The sequence below is a fragment of the Diabrotica virgifera genome, chromosome 5 (genome assembly GCF_917563875.1).
Source record: "Diabrotica virgifera virgifera chromosome 5, PGI_DIABVI_V3a".
Classification (NCBI taxonomy): domain Eukaryota; kingdom Metazoa; phylum Arthropoda; class Insecta; order Coleoptera; family Chrysomelidae; genus Diabrotica; species Diabrotica virgifera.
Window position 1 is genome coordinate 61,713,752 of NC_065447.1, and position 23,605 is coordinate 61,737,356.

The 23,605-nt window shown below is 32.5% G+C and overlaps 1 protein-coding gene across 1 annotated transcript; it reads left to right on the top strand.

The window, feature by feature from the left end:
* Positions 1–2,150: 2,150 nt before the first annotated feature.
* On the top strand, positions 2,151–4,061 carry LOC126885368 (uncharacterized). Its single transcript, XM_050651927.1, has one exon. The coding sequence runs from the start codon at positions 2,151–2,153 to the stop codon at positions 3,945–3,947; it is 1,797 nt and encodes a 598-aa protein (XP_050507884.1). The 3' UTR covers positions 3,948–4,061.
* Positions 4,062–23,605: the final 19,544 nt, after the last annotated feature.

Sequence of the window (23,605 nt, forward strand, 5' to 3'; positions counted from 1 at the left end):
CTAAAAGAATTGTTTTCTGTTCGTTTGCCCCAACATTTTTGTCGGACAATTACATCTTGTTGTTTAATAATATAATTACTTGTAACCTACTACTTTTGTCGGTAAAATGGTTGTGAAGATAAAAGATGCACGAACTAAGTATAGTTTAAAAGTATAGTTTACTAATAAAAATTAAATTTTTTGTCCGACTGTCGATTTGTCCCAATATTTTTGTCGGACACTTAGATTTGTTTATTTAGAATATAATTTTAATATTTTCAATATTATCAATTTTGCTATTAGGATTGAAAACTACTTCATCTTTCAATTGCCAGATGACGCTAGTCACCTAATACCTTCACTTCCGTTGCAATGGGTGGGAAAAACTCTCGCCGCTGGTCAGTTAGGGTATGCAGAACAGTGCCTACGTTCTTTCCGATGAGGCTCCAATAAGAGCCGAAAATCACGATTCAGAGGACTGGACTGCGCTCCGTATTCTAATTGAAAAGTAAGATTGTTTTGCCTTTGCATTGCAACTGAATAAAAATGGTATACATTTTTATTTTATAGTCGTATTACTCCGTAGAGTAACCAGGTGCATTTTCCGTTGGAACTTTACCAAGCTGCAGACGGGGGATGTGAATTGCATAGTGTAGAATTCCTTCCCTTTGTCTTCACTGCAGCATCCATTTGGCTTGCAAATTGTAGAAGCCTTGGAGGTGTCACCAGGGAAATATACCAATAAGTTTTCAATTTAAAAATCTTTTAGTAATATTTTTAATATTTTCAATATTATTATTTTTGCTATTAGGATTGAAAACTACTTCATCTTTCAATTGCCAGATGACGCTAGTCACTTAATACCTTCACTTCGGTTGCAATGGGTGGGAAAAACTCTCGGCGCTGGTCAGTTAGGGTATGGAGAACAGTGCCTACGTTCTTTCCGATGAGGCTCCAATAAGAGCCGAAAATCGCGATTCAGAGGACTGGACTGCGCTCCGTATTCTAATTGAAAAGTAAGATTGTTTTGCCTTCGCATTGCAACTGAATAAAAATGGTATACATTTTTATTTTTTAGAATATAATTACTTATAACCTAATATTTTTGTCGGAAAAATGGTTGTAAATAAAAAATTCCAGGAAATTGACATCTTCGGCGCATCCGACTGCGCATAAGCCCCGTGAAAATTGTCCGACAAGTTTACCACATTATTGTTAAAAGGTTTTATGATAGATTCTGTTAAAATTGGCTATGTGGTAATAAATATATTATTTTCATAAATTTGACATATTTAGCGTGTCCGACGCGTCATATGGCCCAATATTTTTGTCCGACAAAATTGTTTTCGCTATTTATATGATAAAAAGCATTGATTAAAATAAAATGACCAATCTGGTTATAAATTTTGTTCTTGCATAAAATTAACAATTTCGTGACAGCTTGACAGACAAACGCCCCACTACCATAATGCGCCTAGCTCCAAATTTGTCCGACTCCACCCAAATAACAAGTTCAAAAAGTTTCGACGGTGTGGTCATAAATAATAATTTTATATGTGGATAGTAATGAGCGCGCTAATAACCGGCAAAATAGCTCAAAAGATGGAAAACATAATACATTGCAAAACAAAAAGAGATTAAACTAGTGGAGGTGGAAAGTATCGTTATAAACTTATAAATTAACATTATATTACATATTTTCCCACCTTTAGACGTCTGTGACAGGAGTTTTTTTTTTATAAAATTCTACTGTCACAATGACAGTTGTCATACTCCTCTGATACGTCTATAAGTGGGAAAATATGTAATGTAATGTTAATTTATTGGTTTATAACGATACTTTCCACCTCCACTAGTTTCATCTCTTTTTGTTTCGCAATGTATTAGGTTTTCCATCTTTTGAGCTATTTTGCCGGATATTAGCGCGCTCATCACTGTATAATATTAATATCTATAAAAGTTTCATGTATAATTATTTTTATAAAAATTTTAAAGTTTTGTATCTGTAACAAACCAATTTTTTACCCTGTAGTATATAATATGTTATCATAATCAGTTATCTACACGCAAAAAATTATTTTTCAACATAATAGAGTATAGAAATTTAAACAAGTAATAATGTATCCAAAAAATATTCAAATATTTAACAGTCAAAGCTACTAGCATCAAATATGTTTGTTCTGATTGCTCCGTTATTTTTAATATTATCTTCTGCTGAAGCAATATTAAATATTGATCCACTTACAGATCTGAGTACTGAACAGTCATTAAGTAGTTGTGCTGCTGAATTGTGTCGATTCTATTTTAGGGACCAATTTAATGAAAGCGTTATTGTGATTTTCGAAAATTCTACGAACTTTTCGCCTCTCCGTTCATTTTTAGTCAATGAATTAGCCAATAAAAATAAACCTTGCTATATAATATTTTTGAACAAATCAATATTAAGAAGCAAATCAACAAGAGTGTTCAAACATCTATTAATAGAAATATCATCTGTCGATAAATTCAAAGAAACTATTGAAATGATCAAAGTGCTACCTAGTTGGAACCCTAAAGCTAACTTTTTAATTATATCTTTTACAGCATTCGAAGATTCCAAGGTAACATCTAATATCATTTTCACCATACTTTGGAAAGAGGCTATTGTACCAATGGCTGTTATACTAATAGATCAAAAAAATTTAACAAACTTCAATATCTTTACAAGATCTTCCATGTACGATCTAAATATAGATATCTCAGAGTTGAATATATGTAGACGATTTAGAGGAGAAAATATAACTTATGATAAAATAGTAACGAAGAAAATGGACACGTTTAAAAAAGTTAGAGTTAAATTCTTCCCATGGCCTCCTTTTAGTATGTATGACGGTCAACCGGGAATAGAGATAAGGCTGATAGAGACATTAGCAAAAACATGTAAACTTACTGTGGAGTATTATGAAATTGATCCAAGATATCCTAGCGGGGAGGTTTTCGCCAATGGGACTCTAACAAAGGAGTTCAAAGAGTTATCTGATAACAAGTTCGATATAATATTTGGTGGATATAAGTTAACATACGGAAGAATATTGTACCTGAGTCCTAGTATTTCATATTACTATGACGAATTATTATGGTGCGTCCCAAGCAAAAAATATTATCAAGTTAACATATACATTCAAAAGATGGTAATCTTACTTAGTTTACTAATATTATTAGTATTAATAGTTTTGATTTGGTATACTAACAGAAGCGAAGAACCAAAATTAAGATTTGATGCATCTATCGATGGTATCGTTGTAAAAGCATTTGCCATTTGCTTGCACATTGCGATTACGCGCTTACCAAGAACTGGCAGGTTAAGATACTTTGTGGGTTTATTAGTTATTTTTGCATTTTTTTGCAATATCATGTTTACCACGAAAATAACCAGTTTCTTTATAAAAAGGGAGCCATGCCAGATGTATGATTCAATGTCTAAAATATATCAACATAATTTAAAAACTTATTTTGTGACAAATTCCTTAAGATATTTCAGTAATGATTTTATTGAGGGAATATCCAGAGATGAGATAGTAAAGAAGAAAATTGATTGTCACGATTCCCTAGAATGTTTAAAATTTATTCAAGAAGGACTCTCTGCTTTCTTGACTACGAAAAGTAATACTGAATATTTTCTAAATACGAAACAAGTTGATAAAGAATCTATATATTGCTTTCATTATTCATATGGAAGTTCTATCTCTTTGATAATGAGGAAAGGTTTTTTGTATATTAATGAATTTAATACGATTATTCACCAATTACTATCTGCAGGAGTAGTTCAGAAATGGAAACAAGAAATTTTTTCCGTGAACAATAAAGATCAAAAAGAACTTGAAGTTGAGAAATTGAAACTGCAAGACATTGTTGTAATATTTTATATACTAATATTTGGTTGCATTTGTTCATGTCTAGTATTTCTTTGTGAAATATACAAGATTTAGAACCAGTGACGGTTTAACCTAACTTAATAGCTTAGTCCTTGAGAAGCAAATAATTTAATTGTGACAACAACTCTTCTTAGCATCTTTACTCAATAGTCAGCTTCGCGTTCTACATACTTGCTCTTTCAAGCCAGCGTCTATAACTCCAATTAACTGATGATCCATCTAACTGATGATCTTGTTATTAATGTAGGCATACAGTTCAGATGAAATTTAGTTTATTCGTTAGATTTGAGTAAACTATTCAAATGTTTCCAGTGGGTAAAATACATCCACAATCAGTTAAACTATTTTCAATTGAAAATAATTTGCAATGGGTAACAATAAACAGCTTTAACACTTCTCTCTTCTCTTTGCCTCCATTGGGTTTTACTCTATAAGAGTTGCTTTCATTTAATCTTCTATAATAAGCTTTGTTTCCCGCTTCATACATTTTTTTACAATTTTCTAAGGAATCAGTCTTTGGTTTAAAAGTTATCACAGTTCTTATAAAGTTATCAGTCTTAAAATCAGACCATTTCGAAATCGCAGGTATTTCGTAGTCTTTTTCTCTATTTCAAAAAATAAGTACCTCGATTATTTAGCGGACTTCAATTTATTATTAATAAAAAGAAGGGTCCCTTAGGGCACCTCCGTAGCCATGGACCATGGGCGCCCTCCCCAAGCGCCCAGTGGATAAACCGGCACTATTTAGAACGCATTTATACTTTTATAAAGTTGGGTTAGTAATCAATTGAAGTATTAAGTGTTAAAATTTGACATAACGCACCTTTGGAGAAACACTGACGTAAGTGCAAATTTGTTAATTGTTGAGAAAACGTATTTAAACTTTTGAAATAGTTAAGGCCAAAAATGAGATGCAAATTACAAGAGAAATTAGAAATTTATTGTCCACCGTTTTAGTTATTACCGTATACTATAATATATAAAGTTTTTTTATGATTTTTCTTAAACATCCCCTTTTAAAGCCACCTGAAAGGGGATAAAATTAGCAAATATGTCATTTTTTCTCCAAAAAATATTATTATGTTATTAATTTCATTATTGCCTACTAAAATGTTGTATCATACTTAATTGCATTAATTTTATTATTGCATACTAAAATTTTGTATCATAATGTTGTATCACGCACAACTGACAATCTGACTTTGTTGCACCAAGAGAACAGGTAAAAAACGGAAATTCAACAATGACATTCAACAAATAGGGAAGCGTTACAAGTCTGACAGGGGTGGCCCGTCAGGGTAGGTAAGGTAGGCGCCGCCTAACCTCTTCAAATGTACAATACTAAATTATTTATTAATATAAATTACTTATTTCAAAACTATAATTTATAAATTTTGATACAATACCTAAGTATCTAAAAATCTAAAATAAAATAAAGCTACTTTTTAATTCATCTCCGAAGTTGTAATAATTATTGTGCGCTCCCCGTAGCGTAGCACTACTACGACGGCTCTACCCTAGGGCAGGCGCTTTTAAACGTAGCCGAACAGAATTCGCATTTATCTCACTCTTTACGCTAAGCACAGCGCTGTAATTTTGTCGCTTGCCTGGCCGTGGTAGCAGCATTTCCAATAATATTTTCGGGCTATAGGTAGGCTAGATTTTTTTGCGCCTTTTATGTTGGTTGTGTCGAGCTGCATCTCGGGACTTACAATTGCATGTTTTAGGATCCTGACTACCAATTCTGAAAAAAAAAACGAAAAGTTCGAATTTTGTCATGAAAGGACCCCGCAGACGCCTGATGGGAAATACCTCTGAAACTTTGTGTTCTGGTAGTCAAAATGTGTAGAACAAAAGACTCAGATAGGTACATACCTATAACTTCAGAGGCTTATATCTTAAAACCATGATTTTTTGGATCTACGCGCCCATTCAGTCTTTTGTTCTACACATCAAGGACTACCAGAACCCAAAGTTTCAGAGCATTTGACAGAGAGCCATTTCCCATAAGGTTTCTGCGAGGTCCTTTGGTATGTGGGGTTAGATTAATATTTCTAACAATTTTTCCAAATAACTTTTTGCGATATCTCTGACGCGAAACAAAATATTGAAAATTCGTCCTGTTTCTGAATTCGCAGTAGGCCGCGTTTAAAATTTAAATTTCAGTTGACTATCTTAAAAAATGTAAACCATCAAAATCAAAATATTTTGATAGCCGAAATATAAGGTTCCATCTTAAATGCGACACACTGTATACAGGGTGTTTGGTAAAGAATGGGGCATAGCTTAACCCTATATTCCTGAGGTTAAAATATGTCGATTTAACTAACTTACCTTTGTACGAAAGTTGATAATAACCGACATACAGGGTGTCAAAGTTAAACTTTTATTTTATTTATTCTTGAATATTTCCTAGCAGACATGGGATAATAACACAAAATTTGGTAAGCGGGGAATTACACAATTATTATTGTTTCAAGTTTATTTTTCGGGCCTAACTACAATAATATGCAAAAATTATGTTGTATCGTAGACTTAAAAATCGAAAACAGTTGAGCTTAGCGAGATCAATGTGGTATACCTTTTTTAAGTAAAAAATATTAAGAGAATACAAATGTTGATTCAAAAAGTACGTGGAGTGGGAGATAAAAAAATTGAACGTATTAAATGAGCGCTGAAAGACGTACCTATGTAGCGCCCTCTTGGTAATACATCATTTTTGGTGGCAAATTTAGATTTTTCATCCCAAAACCCCCGCTTACCAAATTTCGTGTTGTTATTCCATGTCTCTCAGGAAATATTCAAGAATAAATAAAATAAAAGTTTAACTTTGACACACCCCGTATTTCTTATTTCTTAGTATATTATAACTTTAATAATACTCGATATCTATACGTAAAAATAATACATTACCAGATTTTAGTTTTTTCTTTGGCAAATATTTTACTTTTGTTTATTATTTTCGTAGGATAAAAAAACCGAGATAGAAACGTTTAAAGCCTAAATTTTACTGCAAGAACTATGTAACCAGGGCTCTTTGACCTTGTATCTTTAAAAAATAAGCGACTTAAAAAATTAAATTTCATATTTTATAGCCTTTGAAATTACCTTTCAAATGGTTTTTAGATGAACCTAATATAAAAATAAGTCATTCTAACTGGAGTTATTCTAAAAAAAACAAAATTCTTTTGGAAAAATTTTTGGAGCATAAATTTTAATACTATTGACTTATTTGGGAGCTCATTTGATAGATAATACTGAGTACTTTCACAAGTAGTGTTAAGTTAGTATGTGATATAATAGGCCAGGGTAATAAGACAAAAACCTGTCGAAAAAACGCTTCAGTACCCTGGCTGCTCGAGTGGCATGGAAAAAACCTTATTACCCTGGACTATAATTCAAAGGTATATTGTAACTAACTGTAAATTAATATTAAAGGGTTTTTCAAGTATAAGGAGTTTATTTGATTTTTTATTATGTAAGGGTACCCCCCGCCCCCGTTAAGATAGGCAAAATGCCCTCACTCCCAGAATTCAATTTTATTAATTTTTTTTACGTTCTATGCAACTAAAAAATGAGATTACGCGGATTTTTAGCACGCCACCCCCCTTACCCCTCCCCCCACAGCCAAAAACGTAGATTTTTAGATTTAATTTTTTTTAGTTGGGTTCCAATTGATTTAAAAATTTCAAAAAATTCACAAGTGTAGCTGAGGCTTTTATAAAACATGTCCATTTTTTATGGACCCATAGATCGAGTGTACATAACCTCAAAATTTTTTTTAACTTTCTAAAAACCTATAACTTTTTTTGGAGGGGGCTGCAGGTCCATTTTTTTGCATTTTGTGTATTTTATCAAAAACTATCTCTTTGATTTTTTTCAGATTTTTCCGTCAGGTGCGCCATCTTGAAAAATCAAGAAAACTGTTTTTTATGGGGTTTTTGGGGATTTTCTCCATTTTATAGACTGCAACATAGATCAACTCAAGGTTTTGTTAATAGATTATGTATAATTTAAAATAACTGAGTATATTAGGATATTCAAAAATTGGGCGAAACACTTTTAAACCCCCCAAAAACCATGTTTTTTTTTAAGTTTTGTAAGGATTTTTGCGGGTCTAATTATATTTTTTTGAGATCGATAGAGCCTGAATTTTTTTTATGTTTTTACGTTATATGTGATTAAAAATAAGACTAATCGCATTTTTAGCCCACCACCCCCTCCCCCTGTCCCGACAAAAAAGTCAATTTTTCTATTTTTTTTTTGTTTAGTTAAGTTGCAATTAATTTAAAAATTTTATGAGGCTTCTACAAAACATATCTATTTTTTATAGACCCGTAGGTCGAGTGTACAATACATATAACCTCAAAATTCCTTTTTTATGTTTTTAAAACGCATTTTTGACTTCCCATCGATATTTTTCTAAAACGTCCAATGAATTTACATCTCTCTCGCGGACGGCCGGTTCAATACGTGGTTAGCGCTCATTTTTAATTATTAAAAATAATAGTAATAAAATAATGACAAAAATTTCTTCAGGCTCCTGCAGGGGGGCTTTAAACTTTGAGTTGGTCACTTTATGACTTACATAATAATAAATTTTAATCGAGTTATTAAGCTTTGCAAAATGGCCATTTTCGCGTTTTTCAAATTTTAAATTGCATGTAACTCGACAACAGTCAATTTTATAGAAAAATCACAAGAGACCTTTTTTGCTCAGGTTGATCCAGAGAATCTAAAACAAATTTGTTCTAAATGAAAAAATTGATTTTTTGAATTCGTTTAAAAAATTGTTTAACAATTTTCCGACCGCGGTACTGCTTGGCACCATGTGGATTTGTTATAAGGACCTGTTTTTGAATAAGTTTGTGCAAAAAAATTAATCGAAATAATTTACCTAATGGGGACAAGCATGCAGCATGGAATATTTGCATTATGATCCAAACTAAGATGGTTCGGAAAACATTAAACGATAGATACTGTTGTAGATGCGAGTTGCGCAAACGGCAACATGACCATAGGCTGTTGTTCGCATGTAATTAGCTGCCATAATATAATATTTATCGCATGGAAGATATTTTACAAAAATCATCAAGCCAGCAGAATATCTTAAAAAACTCTTTGACAATACAGATGTTATACCTGTAATAGACGAAGACAGCGATGAAGACTTTAGAACTGAAGTGTTATACCAACGAATATACTCTCCGAATACTCTACGAGTATACAGGGTGTCCCGGAAAATAGTGCGTTCCTTTAAGGTATGGAGAGAATACACAATTTGGAACAAAAAAGTCCTATACCATTTTTTTCTAAAGTTAACCGTTTCCAAAACAAAGTTAACATTGTTTTCCATATACCTGTTTTTTAATGTTTGGAAATTTTAATAAACTGGCAACATCGTACGCACTACGGAATAATAACATAATACATAATAAGAACTCGTTTGTGATTGTGATTAACAGTATTTAAAATAATCCAACCTAATAGTAGGTAATACTTATGTATTTACTATTTGTTTACTAAAATTATTTTCTTTTGAAATGTATTGAAATACCTATTGCATAATTTTAAAGGAATTACACATCTTTTAACTTTTAACATAAAAACACATCTTTTAACTGAACTAGTATTATGTATTTAGTAAGGTTTAAATGGGTTGAATGCTGAGTATTGCTGAGGGCTTGAACTGAATTACATAGTTTTAATAGTTTACAGTGGAACTTAAATACACCAGATAATGTCTCAGTAATTTGTTTACTTGTGAACTGAAATAACTAAGTTGTACTTACTTGAAAATAATTATTATACCGAATAGATGTTTCAAGTAACCTTTCACAAACACCATTCATAGGTAATAACATAATAGGTAATACACTCACTCGAAAACATTTTCGGCATTGACACTAAACAGGATTCTTTAAAACTATCTGTTTACTATCTATCTTCTATCTATTTATTTACATGGGACTGTCTTGCTTAAATTTGCGTACCGCACATAGTTGTCAGATTTAAATTTGCCTACCAAAATACATTTTAATTTTTTGGTCAAACGGTTGCATTTAGAAAAAAATGTTATAAGAGTTTTTTGTTCTACACGGTGCCTTCTACCTATACCTTTAAGGAACGCACTATTTTCCGGGACACCCTGCATACGGAGCTATATATTGGTAATACTTTCCTTATTCTTTTTATGGTGTTTTACGTAGCAGTAAACGTGAATCAAAATGACATTATAATAGGCAGAGCAGAGATATAGGTTATGTAGATGGTACAAGCACATGTTTGAATAATTAGAATATGTATAATGGAAGGTAATATTAGAGTACCTACTAAATACACACTAACAAAGAACAAAATGTTTTGATTCACAAAACGACACGAAGTAGGATATATTAAAATAATGTATTTTTCTTAAATTGATTATTCTGTTTTATTTTTGTTTTTTGTATCCTACCCAAAAGATATCACAATGACATCTTTACTTTATAAAAAAATATTGCAAAAATTTGAAATTATTTTTGATTAATAGCAAGCTGAAAATATCTGAATAGTTTAACGGTGTCTAGTCGGACAAACTTTGATGTAGGTATGGAAACAGGGGAAGTTTTAATTGTGAAACTTAATTTTAATTGTGAAACGTGCCATCCTGACAAGTTTATGATTGTGAAAACTAGCAGGTTGTTTTTAAGTTTATTCAATAGCAAATTATATAAAATATCCCTAAAAACTCAGTTATTTCAAATTATACCTACATTACCTATAAAAAAACCTTGAATTAATCTATTTTGAAGTCTATAACATGGAGAAAATCCCTAAAAACCACCGAACAAACCAGTTTTGCAGATTTTTGAAGATGGCGCACCTTACGGAAAAATCTGAAAAAAGTCAGAAATATAGTTTTTGATAAAATACACAAAACACAAAAAAAATAGACATAAATCCATCACCAAAAAAATATACGTATTAAAAAACAAAAAAAAAGAGGTTATAATATGTACAGTCGGAAAAATGAAAGAATACCCATGAACGAACATATAAAACACGCTGTATTTTCCTGTCACAGTGTCACAAAGAAAATTGTCCAGTGCAAGTACATGTAACAATAATTATTAGATGTACTTGCGCTGGCCAATTTTTTGTGTGACACGGTGACAGGAAAATACAGCGTGTTTTATATGTTCGTTCATGGGTATTCTTTCATTTTTCCTACTGTACTTACACTCAACCTCCAGGTCCATAAAAATAGATGTTCTGTAAAAGCCTCAGCTGTGCGTGTGAATTTTTTGTAATTTATAATTTAATAATTATTAACTATGTATTCTAAATGGGAAATAAGCCACAATTTAACTAAAAAATGAACATTTAGAATAGTTAATTACAAAAATGCCCAAAGAAATAGCTTCAGAATAACATTCATAATTTAACTGCAAAAAAAAAATCGAAAAATTGATATTTTTGCCTGTGGGGGAGTGGGAATAGGGGAAGTGGGCTAAAATTGCGGTAAGTCCAAATTTTTTTAAATCATATAGAACGTAAAAAAAATAAAAAAATATTCAGGCTGTATCGACCACAAAAAATATAATTAGATCCGCAAAAATTCTTACAAAACTTTAAAAAAACATGGTTTTTGGGGGGTTTAAAAGTGTTTCGCCCAATTTTTGAATATCCTAATATACTCAGTTATTTTAAATTATACATAATCTATTAACAACACCTTGAGTTGATCTATGTTGCAGTCTATAAAATGGTGAAAATCTTCAAAAACCCCCTAAAAAAACAGTTTTCTTAATTTTTCAAAATGTCGCGCCTGACGGAAAAATCTGAAAAAAATCCAAGAGATAGCTTTTGATAAAATACACAAAATGCAAAAAAAATTGGACCTGCAGCCCCCTCCAAAAAAAAAGTTATAGGTTTTAAAAAAGTTAAGAAAAAATTTTAGGTTATGTACACTCGACCTATGGGTCCAAAAAAAATGGACATGTTTTGTAAAAGCCTCAGCTACACTTGTAAATTTTTTTAAATTTTTAAATCAATTGGAACTCAACTAAAAAAAATTAAATCTAAAAATCTACGTTTTTGGCTGTGGGGGGAGGGGTAAGGGGGGTGGCGAGCTAAAAATCCGCGTTATCTCATTTTTTAGTTGCATAGAACGTAAAAAAATTAATAAAATTGAATTCTGGGAGTGAGGGCATTTTGCCCCTTAACGGGGGGTACCCTTTTGGTTATGATAACTTTTTTCTACCAATAAAAGTTTGAAAACTTTTGCTTTTACTATTTCCACAAAATTGACTATAATGTCACTACAGCTGTTTTGGCAGATTACCTTTCTAAAGTGATGGGATTTTACTCTGCGTCTACACTTTAAAGTCTAAAGGCCGTATGACACTATGCATTTTCTTGTATCATTTTTGATATGTCAAAAAAATGTATAGTGTCATATACAGATACAATAAACAATATCAGAAACGATACAAGAATTTGTGTCAGCCACAGATTCTTATACAAGAACTTCCCCAATTTCTGCGTAAAGAGCAAAAACGTAAAACCTGCTGGTAAAACATCAAAATGTCATAATGGCGGCTGAAAATGGGATCATATTATGATTTATGTCATGATGAATTTATTAATTTGTGTTTTTGTAGGTATTATTTATAAATCTTTTATTGATATTTAATATATGGACTACTGTTATACTAATAACCATATATTAACTCCTAGTAAAGTTCAAACTATAACTTTGGCTTTCATGTTGCATAATTTTTTAATAGAGGAAAATACAATAGTTCCTAATTCCTGAATAATAGTTCCTGAAAAATACTAATAGTTCCTGAATCAAACTGAAGTTAATTCTAATGCAACTATTTTAGCACAAATATCAAAACAAAATAAAAACACAAATAACCAACCTCAAACAGTCAACGCAAATATTCTGGTTAACATTAAAATGTTAAATTTATAAGTTTTTAAAAGTTTATAAATTTTATAAAATTATTAAAACCAGCTGTAGACGCAGTACTAACATACCAACAGTCCCGGATTAAGAATGTTGAGGCCCCTAGGCAACCCAAGCTAGGAGGCCCTAGGACACTTTTTCTTTTCCCTCCAAAACCTCGGATAACCCCTTCATCTCCGAGAGGTATTCCTTTGATATATTAGTGGACATTTTGTAGATTTTAACTTCAATTTTTGTTTCATTTTGGCAAGAAATAGGCAAGAAATTGTTTATTTATATAATTTTGCAAAAAAAAATTATTTTAGTTTTTTTTGTTATAGGTATCAATAAACGAATGATTCATTTTAAAGTATAATAATTTTTCTAATAATGAAAAAAAAGAAAGTCGTAGAAAAAGTATAGCATTCTACTTACATGTAATAGCTATTACTCACTCTGATGAAGACACTCGCCTTCATGTTGCAAACTTCATCATCGTGAGTAATACCCATCATTACATGCTCGTTGAATAATATACTATTACTTATTACATGTCATAATTATGTAATAATAAATAATTATGGATTAAATTTAGTGAGTTTTCAAAGCCTTATAATTTCATATAAAACAACTTTTCTGAGTTTCGTAGAAACAAAACTACTTAAAATATCTTCAACTTCCAAATTTTCGAGCACATCATTCTCAATAGCCATAATTGAGGGAAATGAGTTAAGTCTATTTTGTACCACTGTCGAACGGTGACAGTTTTTAATAATTTTCATTTTTTAAAATGATCGTTCGCCTGTTGCATTTGTAATCATTAGCGTAAGATACATAGATCTTACAAGCTACTGACAAATTTCGAAACTTCGATTTGAACTTTGAACCCAAAAAGACTATGAAGAAGGAATAAATTGTTTTCGCTACCAGTCCTGAAGATGGACTATAAAATATTTGAACTGCAAGAGTTCATCTTAAATTTCAGGTTCAATATAATCAGTATAGTTTTCATGTATTTTTGAAGCCCATTCCTTTATTTGAGTATCATCAGTTCTGGAAAACACACAAAACACCATTATACTGAGTTACTGACTCATACGCTGTCAACTGACGACTCAGCTCAATAATTAGCTTATCCAAAATTGGTAGATTCGTTTCAACCTCTAAGTTTTCTCCACCCTGTAGAAAAACTTCATTGAAATTAGTATCATCAAAATGTAGTTTTTTTGCTCGCGTTTGTTTGCTCTCGTCGGTATATTCAGAGTATTGTAGATCGCAGACCTTCTTCTTATGCTTTAGTAAGCAAAATTATCTCTTTGGGATTTTAAGAACTCCAAAAGTCATTTTAGAAGCTGAACTGCAGTTTTAAGTTCAATCTCTTCTCTCTGTAATGATTTATTGACAGCGTTGAGACTTCTAAAATTGTTGCCCAAAAGTCATTCATTATGAATGTTTCTGGTTTGACATTTCTTTCAACAAACACTTAGCTTCATGAACTGTTTTAGCTTTCTGATTAGTGGCTTCAGCAAGGGTATGAAGAGCAGATTTGAAAGAGTTGTAACCTTTAGACAAAGGTCTTGTTGCATGTCCCCTTGCAGCCCATCTAGTGCAGCTTGTTCTTTTAAGGACAATGTTTAGATCGTGGCGAATGGGATCGCTTAGTAGAGTTTCATTTAAGTATTTAATTGTAGCTTCCCAACGGTGGGTATATCATATCCTCCGATCACAACCCGGTTGTTTTGTCTATGAGAGTGAAACTAAAGAAGGTAAAGAGCCCTAGCTCCAATAAAATCATGGATACAAGGCGGCTCAAACAAGACAAGACCTATGCGGAAACGAAATTTAAAATAAACGAGAACTTAAGGAAAGTCAAAGAAGATAGTGCGGAAACTCTGACTGTTGACCAAAAATGGGGAAAAATTCAACATGCCTTAGTATCAGTTGGAAAAGAAACACTCAAACCACTTGGAAAAAAAACAAAATCTTGGATGACAGTAGAAATTCTTGAACTTATGGAAGAACGAAGAAAACATAAAACAAAAGACCCGAATAAATACAAAGAAATTCAGAGAAACATCAGAAATAAAATTCGAGAGGCAAAAGAGAAGTGGCTCTCCGACAGATGCAAAGAAATAGAAGACCTGGATAAAAAGTATGACAGCTTTAATTTCCACAAAAAAATCAAAGAAATGACAGGTTCTAGAAAAAGCACAAGAACGAATACCCTTAAAAATGATAAAGGGGATATTATTACTGACGTGAAGGAGAGATTGTGTCAATGGACCAATTACATCCAACAACTCTTTAATGATGAAAGAGGAGAACTGTCATTAGAAATCACAGAGGATATCGGACCACCAATATTAAGAGACGAAGTCATCTATGCCATTAAAAACACGAAAGAGGGTAAAGCTACTGGACCAGATGATGTGCCCATCGAATTATTAAAACTTATTGATGAAGATTGTATTGATGTAATGGTTGAACTCTTTAATCTAATATATCAGACTGCCACAATCCCCAAACAATGGCTGCAATCGACCTTTGTAGCAATTCCCAAAAAGTCAAGTGCAATAACCTGCTCGGATCACAGAACAATATCTTTAATGAGTCACACACTTAAAACATTTTTGAAAATAATACACAGTAGAATTGTTAAAACTCTCGAATATGAAATCAGTGACACACAATTTGGCTTTAGAAATGGTATGAGCACACGAGATGCTTTGTTCGGCTTGAATGTGCTGGCCCAGAGATGCATGGACATGAATCAGGATATGTACTTATGTTTTGTAGACTTTGAAAAGGCATTTGATAAAGTTCAACATAAAAAGCTTGTAGATATATTAAAAAGCAAAAATATTGACAGTCGTGACATGAAAATTATATCTAATATATATTGGAATCAAACTGCCAAGATAAGAGTTGACAACCAGGACACCCAAGATATCAAAATACAGAGAGGAGTCCGTCAGGGTTGCGTGCTGTCTCCACTACTTTTCAATGTCTACAGTGAAGCGGTATTTCAAGAAGCGCTCTCAAATTCAATAGAAGGTATATCTATCAATGGAGAAGTTTTGAACAACTTACGTTTTGCAGACGATACAGTAATAATAACAGATAACAACAATGATTTACAGAACGTAATGCAACGCCTTAATGAACGCTGTCATGAGTACGGACTGAAGATGAATTTAAAGAAAACCAAATGCATGATCATAACTAAATCAGCACACGTAAACATCCAATTAACTATTGAAGATACTGTGATTGAGAGTGTGGATAACTACAAATACTTAGGAACATGGATAACATCAAATGTAGACCAAACCAAAGAAATTAAGACACGTATTGAAATAGCACGTGCATCATTCATTAAACTTAAAAAGTTTCTTTGTTGTCGGGATATAAGGTTAGAACTACGCCTAAGGATGCTTCGATGTTACGTGTTCTCTACTCTTCTTTATGGCTTGGAAGCGTGGACGTTGAAACAAGTCCATTTGAATAAGTTTACCGCCTTTGAATTTTGGTGTTACAGAAGAATCCTACGAATATCATGGATTCAAAGAATGTCGAATGTGGAAGTAACTAGAAGGATAGGAAATCAACCGGAAATAATACTAACTATCAAAATACGAAAACTTGAGTACTTGGGACATGTGATGAGAGGGCAAAAATACGCATTATTACAACTTATTATGCAAGGCAAAATCCGAGGAAAGCGAAATGTGGGAAGACGAAGAACATCCTGGCTTAAGAACTTACGGGAATGGTTCGAATGCAGTAGTGCAGAGATATTTAGAGCGGCAGTCAACAGGGTCCGCATTGCCATGATGATTTCCAACCTTCGATAGAAGATGGAACTTAAAGAAGAAGAACGGTGGGTAGAGGCTGAAAAAAAGTTGTACACGGACAGAACAAATCCAAAATACGATATTGCTTCAACGGGTCCACCGCAACTTTTAGCAGCACTTACTCCAAGCGAGTGTGCGGCACAAAAAATGTAAATTGCAATTTTGTTAATTTTAGATGAATGAGCCTGGAGACCATTGTATTTGCCTGACATGTAGTGAAATGCATGGGTAATGAAGAAGAGGGTAGCGGGGGAGCGCTGACTCATTTCTTGCTCTTACTACTTTTCTCAGAAATGCGGGGTATCCCGCATAAAGTACGTGCCTCCTAGTGGCGGGATACTGGCAACAATACATTGGCTTATTGGCTGTGAGTTTCGACGGTAGCGCTATCTCGCGGTTTGAAACTTATACTTTTCTGATAAAATTTATGTATGTGAAATATGCAAAACGAGAAAAATAGATACTTATCTAGAAAGACACAAATTATGAACTGAAATATTATTGTAACCTGATTACTAAACGAATACACAGAATTAATAGTAAAATTAATTATGTTTTTTTATTTTATTCATTATAATTTTAATATTTAATATATAAGTTTTTTGAAAAATCCATATTATCCGCCATTTCAGTTTGTGAAGTTTATCAAATGCACAAAACAAAACTGCCAAGGCCAACTGCCACTAACACAGCGTTGCCACATTTTATTTAGAAAATCTACTGTAAGTTTAGCTTACTAAAATTTACTTATCAAAAACTAAAATATACTATAAAACTTTATTAATATATTTGTATATAATTTAGGACTTTTTATAATAAAAATAACAGCTGACTAACTAGAAATTTTTTTTATTTAGCTAATGCCTCGACAACTAATGGGCATTGGCATGGTGATTTTACAGTGGATTTTACCAATTAGGTAGCTAGTGTTATGTGTAGTGTGTGTGTTGAGTAAGTGTCTTGGTACTTTGCAAAGTCGATGTCATTGTCTCTGCAGAGACGCTAATTGTATCCGAACGTCTGCGGTCCCTCCGGTGGGTACCGATCCCACAAGGATAGAAACTATTTTCATTTATTAATTTATAATAAACGAAAAATTCTCTACTCTGGTGAGATTCGAACTCACGACCATTCGGACCTTTCGATCCAAAGGTAGGCGCTCTTACCACTGAGCCACAGAGGGAGTTTAACTAGAAATTAATATGACTGTTTGTAAACAAAAACCAAACTTTTTTATATTTTAACTGGGGAACAAAATGACCAACTATAATTAATTTTTATCAGTTTCATATTTAATATTTGTATATAATATTTTGTCATCAACTGATTTTAACATCTGCATGTCTGGATCACATTCTTCAAACAATTATTTCGCATTTTACATTAGAAACACGCAAACACAACATTTGTTGTTTTGCAAAGTTACATATATTATAATTATAATATATATTATATAATATATATTATAATGGGTCATTCCATTTCAAATCACTCAATTTTGGAGCAAAAAAAATTTTGGACCTCCGATTTGTCTGAGGTATATAGCTTCTTCGGGGCGTAAAAATAAGATATTTAAGGTCAAAAAATCTTCTTCTTCGTTTGTTTCTCAAAATGTTATTTTATGCGATTTTACAGTGATTTGGTGTTTATTTAGACAAATTTGCATTTTCTATTGTAAAGTATCAATGGAAAAAAATATTTTAATAGAAGGGACTCAAAAATGTCATTATAACAAGTTACTTTGATTCAAAACAAGCTTTTGATCAAATTTTATAGTGTAGAAAACGTTAAAATACCGTTTTTTACATTTTTCTCGATTCCCAAAATACATCAAAATCGATTTGGCTGAAAATTTGCCCACAGATACACAAAACATAGGACTTTAAGTGGTGAAAAGGATTTGAATTATATATTACAATACCAAAAAAGTTACATGCAATATTATAGTCAAAAATATAGGCATCTACTGTAAGTACAATTAACTCAAAAATATCGACTTCACGACAAAAATTGTTAGAAAGAAATTGTAATAATTGTAAATACGATTTATTTGGAACAATTTCAGTTCCTACCATTTTTGTCGAAAAGTTCAAAATGGCGGAGATATTGAGCAAAACAGGTTCTCCTTTAAAATCAAGATGGCGGCAAACGTAACGGAGGAATTAATTCGTGATTTTAAATTTAGGCTACTATTGACTCCCCTAAAGATCAGAAAAATAAAATTTTGGGCAGCTCGGCATTCAAGGTCAAATGCTATCCCGACTGGACTAATATATACTGTTGAGTCTGATATTACTGCATGTAACTTTTTTGGTATTGGAATATAATTCAAATCCTTCTAACCACTTAGAGTCCTATCTTTTGGCTATCGGTGGGCAAATTTTCAGACAAATCAATGATGATGTGTTTTGGGAATGGAGGAAAATGTAAAAAACGGTATTTTAACATTTTTTACACTATAAAATTTGATCAAAAACTTGTTTTGATTCAAAATAACTTGTTATAATGCCATATGATGACATTTTTGAGTCCTTTCTATTAAAATATTATGTTTTTCATTGATACTTTACGACAGAAAATGCAAATTTGTTTAAATAAACACCAAATCACTGTGAAATCGCATAAAATACCATTTTGAGAAAAAAAGAAGAAGACGATTTTTTGACCTTAATTATCTTATTTTTACGTCCCGCAGAAGCTATATACCAATTTTCAGACAAATCGGAGATCCAAAATTTTTTGTCTGAGTGATTTGACATGGAATGTACCTAATATATTGATGTGATCTTGATTATTGATATGAGATAATATTCTTATATGTTACTTAATTTAATCAATGTATTAATACTAATCCAATTAATTAACCAGATCACATATCAATATGTTTTCAATCTCAGGGCGAATTATAAATTAATTACTTACTTCCGTGGCTTCTAAATATTTCTTAATGGTTCCTAATCGGGATAGAAAAGAAAAGAGTAAAAAAAATACACATATGGGTCACAATTATAATCAAAATATTTTTTATTTTATTTAAAAGGCAATCAATGCTTAATATTTGCTATTTCTTATTATTCTTAAACATAACATTTACAAATGGGAATCTTATTTCCTTTTGGTTTTCAATTGAAAGTTTTTATTAACATTTAACTATTAGGAGTTATTAGGAACAACTCTATTTAAGTTTGATGAAGCTTTTCTGATATTATTGATTATGTTATTCAATTTTTTATGTGGAATTTAATACGAAAAACCCATACATTCATGTCCAAACAAATGAGACTGACCTTTTCCTGGTGAACTGAAAATGTCCTCACACAAGACCCTTTCCTGCTATCCTTGGCTGCGATCAAACCTCGTCCTGGCTTCCAGTGATGTTCTCCTTTGAAAAACTAGCTCGAATAGCTCTCGTTCCTGCTTTTGTCGTGATGCTGTGTTCTACCCTTTTCGAAACTGCTATCAGCTACCGAGACACTCTGGGCTCAAGGAGGTTCTTTTACTCTCGACCTGGCCTACTTCTCGTTCCACAATAGATACTCCACACTCACGGAACTATACCGGCTTTCTCACTCTCCGTACACTACCGTCTACTACTCGACTTCACTTCTCGACAGCTCAAAACATTCTGATCTCACTTTCTCATCCATTCCCCTACTTTCTAAATATCCCTTCCAGATTCACAAATCAATCTTCCACCACCAACTCTCATTCGTAATATTCCTCAAAACCAATTTTTAATCTTTCTAAATATGCTTAATGGATTTCAAAAGAAAATATTTAATTCCCATTCTAAAATACTTTCTAACTATTTACAAATTTTAATGACCTATTCTCTCTTTCAAATGAGTCTTATTTAGCATAGGCTAATGATCGAAACCTTCCGCGAAAAACGATAATGAACTATCATCTATTTCACTGAGTTTTATTTAGCATAGGCTAATGATCGACCTTCCGAGAAGAACGATAATGGTACGCGTCATTCACTTTGTTTATCTAAGCACATTGTTCCGAGTTTCGTACGCTTATTCTAATCACTTCTTAAAATTAAATATAACAATTTGTTGTATACAGGTTGTTCTAAATTTATATGCCCGAGGTTGAGAAAATTAAAAATATTTTATATTAAAGTGAATTTTGTTTATAATTATCAAAATTTAATTTTCATATCAAATAGAAATATAACAAATCCCCGCCTTGTATTCGATAAAATTTATCTGCATTTTTAAATAAATTTTCTCGAGGCAAAACCAAATCCCTGTATATTTCCTTACTTTAATCTACGTCTTATATCCTAACTTACTATCTACTTCATGTAATTCTGTCTTTTATTCGTGATATTTGTATACATCGTGAATATTATAAATTCCTCGGATCTTTTCCGAGTTCCTGTGCCTCAACTCATAACTATTTATCCCATTTTCATTATTCACTATGTACGGGCCTTCGAAAACAGGCATCAACTTTGCGCAAATGCCCCCAGGAAGATTTGATACTCGTAATGCCCTCACGAGTACTTTTTCACCCTTTTGGAAAGTCACTGGTCTTCTTTTTCTATTTTGTTCCTGTCTTTGGATATATTTTTCGTTGCTTCGCCGTAATCTTCTCTGTACGGTTTCAATCACCTGTTGATATTCTTTTGGCTCTTGGTCTTCCCATGGCCTTATCGGCAGTACACCCTTCATGATGTATTCTGGGGTCTCTTTTGTTACTGTGCTCAGAATTGTATTTAGATACCTTTCTATTTCCGCCATTTTCCTGTCCCAGTGGCGATGTTGACCATCTGTTGCAATGCGAAGAAATTTCGTCACTTCCTGTATGAATCGTTCCGAAGGATTACTCTGTGGATGCCTGATGCTGACAAAATTTGTCTCTATTCCTCGTTCTCGAAGTTGTCCCTTGAAACGATCATTTCGGAAATACGTTGCATTGTCCAGTAGAATCTTTTTTGGTGTTCCTACTATGGCTATAAAATTGTCGATTTTTCTTAATATTTCCTCCCCCTTTGTGGTGCGGCAACTATATAATTTTACGTATTTTGAAAACACATCCACCATTACCAGAATATGTTTGTTCCTTTTAGTGGTCATAATTAGATCGCTTAACATAGCTATTGCTACAATGTCTAGTTTGTTTCGGGCTTCAATATTTTTGGCAACATTTTCGTTTTTGAAATTCCGACTCTTATATTTTTGACATACATCGCACTTCTGGGTAATTTCCTTTGCAATGCGGTAATCCTGTCGGCTGATGTAATTTTCCCTAAAAACGAGCCAAACTTTTCTGCTACCGATATGCCCATTGTCCTCATGTAATTTCTTTATTATCTTTTCGGCCAATGTCTGTGTCACTAAATATAGTTCCTTTCCGTCTATTCTCTTAAAATATATGTCATTTTCTATTTCCGCTCTTCTTTTCTCTCTTTCCTCTAGGTCTTCTTGGTTTGTCCTTATCTCATTTAACGAATATATCCCTTCTTCTTGTATTAATCTATTTAGTCCCACCTGTAGAGTAATTGTTTCCTTTTTTCCGGTGTCCTCATCCCGTGTTAGAGCGTCGGCTATTATGTTGTCTTTTCCTTTTATATATCGGAACTCAAAATCATACTCCTGTAATAATAGAATGCCTCTATGTATTCTATTATTTACTAATCTATTCTTCATGATATGTACTAAAGCTGCATGGTCTGTTTCGATTGTGAATTTTGCTCCCAATAAGTAAAACCTCAATTTGTTTACGCAATATAGTACACTGGCAAACTCCAATTCTGTAACACTATATTTTCTCTCATGTGTTTTAGTCACTCGAGATATAAAACATATCGGCACTTCTTGGTCGTTTTGTATTTGAGACAGAACTCCTGCAAATTGTTGTATGGACGCATCAGTTCGGAGTATAAAAGGTAAATTGTAAATGGGGTGGTATATTTTCGTTCCTTTTGCGAATTCTCGTTTTAATGTTTCGAAAGCTTCCTCCTGTTCTTCTTTCCAATTCTATTTTATTCCTTTTTTAAGCAACTTTATCAGAGGGATTTCCTTTTGGCTCAAATCGGGAATCAGTTTTTTAAAATAATTAATCGTGCCAAGAAAACCTCTCAATGTTTTCAAATTCGTTGGTCTTGGGTATTCATCTATGAGCTTGACTCTGTCTTCGGATAATCTTACTGTTTTGGTGTCCAATTGAAAACCCAAATAAATGACTTCTTTTTGAAAAAATTGACATTTTTCAATGTTTAATTTCAATTCCGCTGTGTCCAATTCTTCCAGAATTATTTCTATGTGTTTCAGATGACTCTGAGTATCTTGTGAAAAAATTAATAAATCATCGATATAATGAACTATGAAATCTTCGTGGCGATTCAAAATGGTATGTAGAGCTCGGACGAGTGCAGCACAAGCACTCTGCAATCCAAACGGCACTACCTTAAACCGGTAGACAATACCATCAATAGAAAAAGCGGTGTAGTTTCTACACTTTTCAGCTAACGGTATCAACCAAAAACTGTGTTTTAAGTCAATTTTCGAAAATATGTGTGACCCGGTGATTCTTCCAAAAATGGCCTCGATGTTTAGAGGTGATTCATATTGTGATACTGTGTGCTGGTTGATATTCCTGGCATCTAAACATAATCTCAATTCTCCACTGCTTTTCTTTACTATCACAATCGGGTTAACATACGGTGAATCACATCTTTCGATGATTTGATCTTCCAACATTTTATTTATTTCTTCTTTCACCTCTTGTCGATACTTGTATGGAATCGGGTAAGTCTTTGATCGAAAATTTCCCAAGTTTTTCACCTCAAATGAATGTTCGTACTTTTTAGCCACTCTGTTTTCCTCATTGATCAAATTTTCGTAGTTTCTTAACATCAACCGCAATTCTTTTTCTTTCCCTTCTCCACATATCAATTTTCTGTCTTTTTT

Excerpts from the sequence above, each read along its gene's own strand:
- LOC126885368 (XM_050651927.1), top strand. The coding sequence starts at position 2,151 with ATGTTTGTTCTGATTGCTCCGTTATTTTTAATATTATCTTCTGCTGAA.